At 44.4% G+C, this 10,248-nt stretch overlaps 1 protein-coding gene and 3 non-coding genes across 4 annotated transcripts in view; all 4 read left to right on the forward strand.

Moving 5' to 3' along the window:
- RPL3 (ribosomal protein L3) overlaps nucleotides 1–7,830 on the forward strand; it is an 8,230-nt gene extending 400 nt beyond the window's left edge. Inside the window, exons 2-10 of the mRNA XM_006029834.3 lie at nucleotides 1,185–1,377; nucleotides 2,033–2,201; nucleotides 3,208–3,343; nucleotides 4,254–4,440; nucleotides 4,902–5,062; nucleotides 5,477–5,578; nucleotides 5,959–6,054; nucleotides 6,652–6,771; nucleotides 7,713–7,830. Coding sequence (XP_006029896.1) covers nucleotides 1,185–1,377; nucleotides 2,033–2,201; nucleotides 3,208–3,343; nucleotides 4,254–4,440; nucleotides 4,902–5,062; nucleotides 5,477–5,578; nucleotides 5,959–6,054; nucleotides 6,652–6,771; nucleotides 7,713–7,757 — 1,209 coding nt within the window. The 3' untranslated portion in view covers nucleotides 7,758–7,830. The remainder of the gene's footprint in view (nucleotides 1–1,184; nucleotides 1,378–2,032; nucleotides 2,202–3,207; nucleotides 3,344–4,253; nucleotides 4,441–4,901; nucleotides 5,063–5,476; nucleotides 5,579–5,958; nucleotides 6,055–6,651; nucleotides 6,772–7,712) is intronic.
- On the forward strand, nucleotides 3,159–3,207 carry LOC112551279. Its single transcript, XR_003095547.1, has one exon. It is a non-coding gene; the product is annotated as a small nucleolar RNA U82P (small nucleolar RNA).
- LOC112551277 lies at nucleotides 4,581–4,673 on the forward strand. The gene has a single exon (XR_003095545.1). It is a non-coding gene; the product is annotated as a small nucleolar RNA U83B (small nucleolar RNA).
- Nucleotides 7,117–7,209, forward strand: LOC112551278. The gene has a single exon (XR_003095546.1). It is a non-coding gene; the product is annotated as a small nucleolar RNA U83B (small nucleolar RNA).
- Nucleotides 7,831–10,248: the final 2,418 nt, after the last annotated feature.

A 10,248-nucleotide genomic window follows, 5' to 3' on the forward strand; every position in this document is an offset into this window, starting at 1 on the left:
GGCTGCTGAATTTTTTTTAGGGGTTTTTTGTTCCCTCTGCCCAGCTGAATGTTGCAGTCTTTTTCTCTCTGCAAAGTGGGAGAGTGGCTGAAGTGCACGCGGTTGTAAGGATCGTGGTGGCTATGCCTGTGACAGTGTTTCAGATGCCCAGGTTGCAGAGTTGGGGGTCTCATGGATGTAAGCAGGGTGTGACCCTGCAGAGTGTTTCTTTTGAGTCATAAAAACCTAGGGGTGACTCGGCCTTTAAAAGCAGGAAGTTAGAACCCTATAAACAGTTGCAGGTCTAATGTGATCTACATCATTTGTGGCCCCGAGATGCTTAACTCAGAAGCGTATCAAATTTAAGGGGATGAGATGACTTGGGAAGGTTGGGGAACTTCAGTTACGTTAGGTAGACGGCTATGGACTAGGAAAGTATGTAATAGCTCATCATGTACCTCCCTTCAAACACCTAGAACTGCTTATTGTGCAGTGTGAATACCAGCATGGCTGGGTCACAGGCCTCCAGTTTTTGGCGGCAGTCATTCTCTGTAACCCAACTTTACTCCTGGCTGTTGGGGTGCATGCACTAAGCTGCCAAGCAAGGGGAGAGGCCTTTTTGCAAATCAGTCCCATTTTGCCACAAAATGTTTGAGACAAAATTAAATGTAGCTTCTGTTGTTAGTGGTTGCTTCTGTTTTTTCAGAGAACTATATTGATCAGTGGGAATCATTACAAGAGGTCTGTGTGTCTATATCTAGGCACACAAGGGAAGTTTTCACCAGGGATATGCTTCAGATCTCCACAGTTGCTGTTAAGGAAAGGTATCCAGGTTATAGCTGTATTGGTCTAGAGGAAAAGGCAATCAGGACTCGTAGTAGAGATATACCATCTTTTGCAAAAAATCTTGTTGGTCTAATAAATTCTTTTAATTGCAAGATTTTTTTGTGCCCAAAAGCGTGCAATTAAAGAGTTTTGTGGTTGTTTTTTTTGCAAAAATTTTGTTGGTCTGATAAAATATATCATCTCTACTATGAGTCCTGATCATCTGTTAAGGAAAGGAACTTTGTGAAAGGAGCACCCTTGGTATTAGTGCAGTAGCTGCCTAAAAGGCAGCAAGGGAGATTGCATGACATGCAGTTAGGCCCATATTAGACAGCCAAAGAAAATGGGTATTATAAATGTCTCTTCTTCTCACCCCCTAGTCCCACCGCAAGTTCTCAGCTCCCAGACATGGATCTCTGGGCTTCCTGCCACGCAAGCGCAGCCGTAGACATCGGGGCAAAGTGAAGAGCTTTCCCAAGGATGACCCCAACAAGCCTGTCCACCTCACTGCATTTCTTGGCTACAAGGCTGGCATGACCCACATTGTCCGGGAAGTTGACAGGCCTGGATCCAGTATGTATTTCTCTGGCCTAAGAAGCTGTTTTACAGGTTTCCATTCTCTACTGAAGTGAGGGATTGAAATTTGGTTCCTCAGGTGTTTTTAGGGATAAGTCCCAGCCTGACTTGTAGTCCCTTGCTGTCCTTAGCATGGACTCATTGACTCTTTTGTGGCTAGCTACAAAAGCCAGCTCTCACTGGCAGGTGCCCAGCTGATGAAAATTCCCTGTTCTTTGGTAACTGCTGTCCCTGGAATGTGCAGTGACTTTAAGAGGAGTCTGCTATTAATGGACTGTGCCATAACAGGCTGCGTATGATGATCTCTTCTCGACGGGCGGACATAAAAAAAAATCGCTCCTGGTGATTTTTTTGCTGAATGTCGAGTCCTGAATGTAGCTCTGTTATTGGTTATTGCAAGGTTCATTTAACTTGTCTTTCACACTCAGTCATTAGGTCAGCCCTGGTTTTCAGTGGAGCATCTGTGCACAGGTTATACCTCTGGCATTTGTACACGGGTTAAGCAAGTGCCCTTCCCTTTTGGATGTGTGCTGACTCTGGCTTTATGATGAAGACCTTCTTGGGGTCCCTGGATGATGTGTGGGCAAGTGTTTCACAAGAGGCTTGTATCTGTTTTGGGTGCTAACTGACATGCTGCATCTGTCTCCCACAGAGGTGAACAAGAAGGAAGTGGTAGAAGCAGTCACTGTAGTAGAGACTCCTCCCATGGTAATTGTGGGCATCGTGGGCTATGTGGAGACTCCTCGTGGCCTCCGTACCTTCAAGACCATCTTTGCTGAGCATATCAGTGATGAGTGCAAGCGTCGCTTCTACAGGAACTGGTAAGAATCAAGGAGGTGTACACTTCATCAGACCTGTGGAGCCCACTCTCGTTTCTGAACTTGTAGGAGGAGTGTTAGGGTACTGTAGCTTCATTGGTCTGATTGTGGTTCACTTTATGACTTCCACATCACATTCTGAGCTGAAGGTTTAGTTTCATCTGTAGTAAAATGTTGACTGCTCTGGTATAGTTGTAGGTAATGTGTTATGCTGTTCATAGTAAGGTTTGGAAAGGGAAATGCCCTGGTAGACAGGTGTGAATGGACTACCTGTGGTGATCTCTTCTCAACTGTCTGGCATAAGGAAATTGCCTCTGGTATGTACTTGACGCTGATTGTCAGCCTGAATCCTAAGTGTAGTTCTGGCTTTTTGGGAAAGGGGCTGATTTTATTTATTTATTTATTTATTTATTTATTTATTTTTCTGATTGCTCTCGCAAGAGCTGCAGGCTTGTGTTTAAGCAAGTTTGCATGCTGTGACTTAAGGTTCCAGCAAGTCTTCCAGGTTCTTTACCTGTGAGTTTAAGAAGGATTTTTTTTTTTTTCCTGGATCACATTACTGAACTTTGTGTGCTGAGACAAGGCAGCCAGGTGAATGCATTAATGATCTCTTGAGTATTACAGTGGTGTTCTCTTACAGTGAGACAGAGTTTAGGGTTGGAGGTGATAGATTGCCAAGAATGAAGCCAGGCTAGAGCATTTAAAAGAGTTGGGGGAGGATTGTTTTTATCAGCTGAAAAGTGACCATTATAACTTTACAGTATTTTGTAAATATTCTGTTTTGTCTGTATTAACATGCTTTGGATTAATTCATGGCAGCTCCACTCAGTTCTGGCAACCCTGCCTCTGTCTGATGAGCTCCAGGCTCCGCTTGCCAGTGGAAAAGATTCCTTAGAAGCTGGCAATGAGCCGAAACCAACTTGGGTGGCAGCTCCTTCCGCTCACCCCTCTTCCATGGGGGGATTGATGAAGGGCTGGACCAAACCCTGTTTCTGCTCTGCTCCTGAAGGCACAAGTCCAAGAAGAAGGCCTTCACCAAGTATTGTAAGAAGTGGCAGGATGAGGAGGGCAAAAAGCAGCTGGAGAAAGATTTCAGTAGCATGAAGAAATACTGCCAGGTTATCCGGGTCATAGCTCACACACAGGTGAGTGGACAAGTCTGCTCCCTAGAGCATGTGCATGCACAGAGATATGGAGGGGACCTATGGGCACTGTGATCACAGTGTGCTCAGTTTTCCTTGGATTCCCCCTTCCTAGTCTGTTGCTCACTATTATATTTGGCCCTCCACACCGGTACAGATGCACAGATTCACTGCTTACACAGGTACGGGAACTGAATTTGGACTGCTTAGGGTTTGTATATGAGAGTTGGGATTGGAAAGTCGAGGGTTTAGCCTGTTTTGGTTACCACTTCTGGGTTCTTGTAATCACACATGAAAATTTATAAATAGTAGTGGATTTCTTTGTATTCTGGCCATTAAATTCTCTAATCCTCCTGGGAAATCTGTCAAATTGAATGGCCACTACAACCGACTATGCAAATGTAACGCTTCCCTTCAGAGCCCATTAAATGCTGTGGGTAATCATCCAGAGCAGGGTCACTGGATTGTGAAGTGCACTGCTCTATTGGAGCGCTTAACTGGACCCCTACATGTCTGGGAACTGTAACTGGATTTCCTGCATGGCAGCAAATGGAACATGTCTTGTTGCAGCAGAACGCTAAATATTTCAGAGCTGGTATTTTGTGGACAGCAAAGATGAAGATGTAGCTCCTGTTTGCATGTTTCATACCCTTTATCCCAGATGGAAAAGAGCATAAAGATTGTGACTGATTGGAATAGTAGTTTGACTACAGTCTAAGGACAGTGGGAAGCGCTTGATACTGTTGCATTCCTTTGCATTTGTTTTCATGCCAGAAGGTCAGACTTGGGAAACACAGTCCTCTAAGGCAAACAGATGATGCAGTGCTTTTGTCTTGGTTACAGGAAAGCTAATATTGTCTTTGGGAAGAAGTGCTGAGATGAGTTTCAAATTCTCTCCCAATCTGTCTTCCAGATGCGCTTGCTTCCCCTGCGTCAGAAGAAGTCTCACCTAATGGAGATCCAAGTGAATGGTGGCAGTGTTGCTGAGAAAGTGGACTGGGCTCGAGAGAAGCTAGAACAGCAGGTGCCAGTGTCAGCTGTTTTTGGCCAAGATGAGATGATAGATGTCATTGGTGTCACCAAGGGCAAAGGGTACAAAGGTAAATTGAATAGCTGTCTCTCGGATGTTACCAGAATCCAGAGTGTAGTGAAGAGAAGGTTTGTAGTTCAGTGTGGGCTCTTGGTCTCTCCATGTATGCACAGGGGCCAGCAAGGCGTCTCATTGTCAGTGTTGCTGTCACTTGTTCTGTGATGAGGTCATGGAATACATGCTGGCCACAGCGTCTGATACCTATGAGGATTCATTCCATGCTGCCTTCCTTCTGAGAACAGTGCCTGTGTAGATGCTTGGGGAAGTTGGTTAACTCTTGGTGGGTCTTCAGCACATGTGTCGAACCTCTGAAATCCTGACCTGGGGTTATTTAAACATACAGTTCTTGAACAGATCTAAAGGATGTGGATGGTCTGGTATCCAGGTTAATTACAAATACTCTATAATGGGCAGAATACAATGCAGAGTTGTATCATTAGTCAAGAGGGCCCTGACACTGACTTCTTCCAGGTGTTACTAGCCGTTGGCACACCAAAAAACTGCCCCGCAAGACTCACAGGGGTCTGCGCAAGGTAGCCTGTATTGGCGCTTGGCATCCTGCTCGTGTGGCTTTCTCCGTGGCCCGAGCTGGCCAGAAGGGATACCACCACCGTACTGAAATCAATAAGAAGGTAAGAGTCTCTAACTGAGCATTTGAGGTGCCTTTGAGAATAGTCCTGTTGCTGCAGTGGCAGGTTGGGCTTACTGCACAGGATCTTGCTCTGGCTTTTTAGCCTGGATGTATTCCTGGGCCAGCAGCTTGTATTTGCAGGTGCTGGATGGTCCTGTGCTGCTGGGGACACAGTGCTAGAAGGGACCAGACTGATAGTTTTGTGCAGCATGCTGTAAAGCAGGGAAGAAAAATTTGCCCTAATGTTGCTTGGGAAATAAATACTTGGGATTTCTTTTTGGATCAATAGCATGTCCTATCCTAGTTCAACCTGCAGTGGCTTTATAAGAGCCATAGTTTTAGGGTATATGTGAGAAGCACCAGCATTATCTCTCTCAGCTCCCTTCAAGTGGAATTCTCCCTTCTGTCATTTTAGATCTACAAGATTGGCCAGGGTTACCAGATCAAGGATGGCAAGCTGATCAAAAACAATGCATCAACTGATTATGATCTGTCTGACAAGAGCATTAACCCTCTGGTGAGTTTTCCCAACTGTTAGATTGGGATGCGAACACGATACAGTGTGAACTTATAAGCTAAATGCAGCTTAATGATTGGTTAGATAGGCATTGAAGTACCTAAGCTGTTTTAATGAAACGGCTTGGGTACTTCAATAAATAATACTATTGATGCATGCAGCATTGCATGCCGCGTGTAGCCCTGGATTTCTTACTGAAGACCTCTCTTGAGGCCTGTCTTCCTGGGTTGTTTTTTTGAGGGGTGACACGTCTGTCTTGGACATTGGATGCTGGAAAAAAATAGCCAACAAGAGTCAGCCTAGACCAATATCAGGGGTGCCCTTCAGTTCAGTTTGCTGCATTACAGTGTGCTGACAGACCTTCTCTTTTTTTTATTTAGGGAGGTTTTGTCCACTATGGAGAAGTGACCAATGACTTCATCATGCTGAAAGGCTGTGTTGTTGGGACCAAGAAGAGGGTCCTAACCCTGCGTAAGGTGAGCAGTGATACAGACCGTGAAGAGCTCTCCAGCAGGAGCAAGTCAAAATTTTGTAGTTTGTGGATAGAACAGGGAACCACAATAACCGTTTCTTGTTTGAGCATGGTTTAAGAGCTGCATAACCAGCTGAAGAAAGCCTGGAGACAACTTGCAGCCTAAAATGGGCACACCAACTACCTAAAACTGTTCCTTTACAGATCCACTGGTCTGAGGAATTGTGACCCTTATGGAGCACTTGGCTCTGGGGATGAGATGAGCTGGCTGGTTAGTTGGCTGCTTCTTATGAAGAAGCTCATTAAGTTTGGGAACTCTTGTGGCCCATGAAATTACTTGCTAGTAATTTTGTTTTGCCTCTTGCTGAATGATATTGATCTGGGGTGGCAGGAGCATATTAATTAAATGCCAGCCAGGTATCAAACTGAAAGCAGCCGAGAGGCAAGGCTCTTTTGTAATAATTTATAGGGAGGTATCTGATTCCTGTGGAAAATTTTAGTTGAGAGAAATCATACGTGCACAATACATAGGGGTTTGCATGTGGTTTCAGACTTCATGACTGGGCTGCCGCATTTCTCTAACCTTGCATCTTTCCCACAGTCCCTACTTGTGCAGACCAAACGTCGGGCCCTGGAGAAGATTGACTTGAAGTTTATTGACACAACTTCCAAATTTGGTCATGGCCGCTTCCAGACTGCTGAGGAGAAGAAGGCCTTCATGGTAAGGACAAAGTGATCATAGAGCCAGCCTTGTTTGTTCTCTGTTGCATCCCTTGTGTATTGCTGTCTGGTGCAGAACCTTGCTTAGAATATTGTATGCTCAATGACAAAACCACAGTTATGCATTACATCTATTACCTGCCAGTTGCATGTGTACCCATACATGACAGTGCTTGGGTTTCTTCTGAAGGGTCTTATGAAATGAACAGTGACAGGATGAACTGGTCTCCCAAGAGGTTCCAAAGGGTTAAAGAGCAGTGTGCAGCTTGTGCACTCATTTCAAGTAGATAGTCCTTACTGCCTATAGTTGGTGAGGCTTAGGGAATGCTCCCCGTGTCTAGTGTGGACTGTTCATTGATGAGACCATGGAACAAGCACTGTACATGGTGTCTGACATCCATGAGGAAACATGCCATGCTGCCTTCCTTGTGAGAACATCATCTTCCCTCCCAGGGTACTGAAAAGTCTAGTTCCTTGGTGGTGAGAAATGGCAGGTTTCTAGTCCCTTCCTGAATGCTCTACTAATGTGCAGAAGAAATCTATTTCTTATTCCTATCCTTTTACACTTAAACTGCTCCCCATGAGGAAAAAGCTATTAACTGATTAATACTTGATCAGAATGTGTTTAGGTCTTCCACTAGGTGGCACCAGACTTCAGATATTTAATTGCTATTGTACTGTTCTACCACATGACAACATAAGTTTGTCAGCTGTCTTTTTTTTTTTTTCCAAATTCCAACCAAGCATTTAAAGCGAAGAGTTGCACCTGAGAGGCTTGAGTATTATCTTCCTTCAAAACACAAGAAAATCATAGTCTCTTAGTACACTGCTCTGGGAGGCGGTGTTGCTCCGTTGGTGGGGCAGGAGGCTAAATCTGCTAGTTAGACCTGTACTGTAATTGCTTGTATCACTTGTTCATTCGTTTGTTTGGTTTTTTTGCAGGGACCACTTAAAAAAGATCGGATTGCTAAAGAAGAGACAGCCTAATGCCTGGAAGGGCCTTGCCCTGCTCTGTGGCCTGTGTGCTTTTAGACCAATAAAGCCAATAATTCAAAAAAAATCCTCTCCCCTTTTTTGTTTATGGATGGCTGGGTGAAATATGCTGTTGTGGGTTCTACTCCATTAAAACAAGTTTACACTGACATATGTCCTGTTGCCTCCAAGCTGGAAAGCTCATCTAATTTCTTCCCAGTTGTGTTGCTTTTAGTCAAATAAAAGATACCACCAAAGAAACCCTTCTTTCTTTGCCTCCTATAGAAAGTGCTCATTGTGTGCAATGATAGTGGAAACTTGACCCTCAAGACTTCCCTGCTGTGGATGATCCACCTCTGGTTATGCAGAGACAATTTTCCTTGGCACTTTAACTGTGGCAGAGAGATGAGTGGTGGTAAGGGATACACTTGTGGGCACTGCAATATAAAAATGGGCAGAGCTCTTCTGCCTTGTTAACAGCTTTAGGGAACTTCTTAGTAGCTTGATAACAGAAATGTATATAGTCTAGTAGTAACAGGTGTGAGGAGCAGAGGCAGAGCTGGTTTACCCAACACCTTCCCCCAATGTGAGAAGCAGAGGGGCTGAAGATGGTCTGATGACACTGAGCTCTCTTACATCCTAGTACTCTGCCAAGGAGCTTCCTTGAATTATGACTTCAATTCCCAAAGACAATCGTTGGATAATGGAGCTTGCAAGTCAAATAGCATTGCAACAAAATCTATGATAACTTGAAAATGCTTTATATATACCTTCTTAGATCAGAGTTGTTTCCATGGTAACAGCTGATGTCACTAGCACTCAGCTGGGAACAAGAACTGTCCTGCACATTGTGTTCTGAGGTGCTGGGTAAGCTATCAGTTGTTAACGGAGGAGAAACAGAGTAAAGCAGTTGATGTGACATTTCCTATCTGTGACATCAATTTAATTCTGAGTCTGTCCTTGTTTAAAGGTTTTTCCCTGTGGGTTGTTCAAAGTCCAATGCAACTAAAATAGCTTGGATAGGAGGCTGTGACATTTCCACGTTAGTCTGACTGCCTGACAAATGGGTAAGGGAATAGCACATTTTTGGATAATGATACTGACCCACTTGTGTGGATCTTTGCCAGAGCAGAGTGGCTCTTTAAGCCAGTGGGAGCTTGCCTTTTTGGCAGGTGTGCCACACTTTAAACCCTGTGCCCTACTCGAGTGCTACTGATCATCTTCCCCTCCCCATCTCTGCTTTCTGTCTCTTTGCCACTTCTCCAAGCTGCTTTTGGTACCTGTGCTGCAGGTTGGCTGCCCCTACTTTAGTTGGCATTGGTTTGATTTCTATATCCTGCTGATAGTTGATACTTAGAAATCCCTGCCAGTCTCCTTTGGGGGATATCTTCTATTGGACAGCTGCATAGTTGGAATCATTAGGCTTTCAAATGCAAGACGCTCCAGGGCTTACACATTTGCCACCTGTTGAAGTCTTGAGTGCATATTGGACCTGAACTAAGCAATGCGTTTACGGGAGCTCTGCTGGCAAGAGCCAGGAGAGTAGCAGAAGCATCTAGGTGCCTGTATAGCCCTAGAATGCTAGGGTCTTTGAAGCTGTACCTCAAGCTGCAAGCTCATCGCAGTTGCAGGCTGAGAAGAAAAATGTCCCTCCCTGGTTGCAGATCAAGAAGAATTGGTCCTGCAGCACTTCCTTTGTACCCAAAGTCAGCAACAAATGACAGCAGAGCTTGGACAAGGGTGGGATGTCTGTTGGCTTCTGGTATCTCAATTAGCCCTTTTGAAATGGGGAGACGGAAGAGATTACTCACTCCGGATGAGTTCAAGGGGACCAGCCAAAGGGGACTGGGGGTATTTTTTTCCTGCCTTCAAAGAGCTGCAAGAGAATTTTTGCAATGTTCTGTTTAATACAGGAAACTCAGTCCTGGTGACTGGAAGAATTAGTGAAATTGAGCTCAGTAGACAGTTGAGCAGTTGACTGGGAAGGGATTCTTCCATCAGATTTTTAGCATCAATTTAACTTAATTGGCAAAAAAGCCTGTTTTGACAAGCAAGGGATTTTTAGTGATACTTTAAATTAGACCAGTTGTATAGTTTGGAGAAATGTGGGACAAGCTTTTAAGAACAAAGTGCCTGTCAAGGGCAGTTCTTCAGAACTATGTAGTTGGTTCAATAAAAGATAACACTAACAGCCCCTGCTGGCAACTATCCTGGTTCATTATGGCTATAACAAAATTTTGATAAGGGAATGTTTTTGTTAACATTTAGCATCTCCCATGCATCCAAAGTGAGAGAAGCTGCTTCAACCATGTGACACCTCAGAGCTACTTCAGCAGAGCCAACAGGCTAGAGCTGGCATCAAATTCTTCTTAATACGGTTGATTAAAATAAATGTTCCAGGCATCAATATATCTTCATCTGAGAGGCACAAGGCTCATTTGCTGCAGGTCCCCTTTAAATATGCAACTCCAGGTGCATTTTCAGGCCCAAAGTGTAGTGGACAGAT

The sequence above is a fragment of the Alligator sinensis genome, unplaced genomic scaffold (genome assembly GCF_000455745.1).
Source record: "Alligator sinensis unplaced genomic scaffold, ASM45574v1 scaffold215_2, whole genome shotgun sequence".
NCBI lineage: Eukaryota > Metazoa > Chordata > Crocodylia > Alligatoridae > Alligator > Alligator sinensis.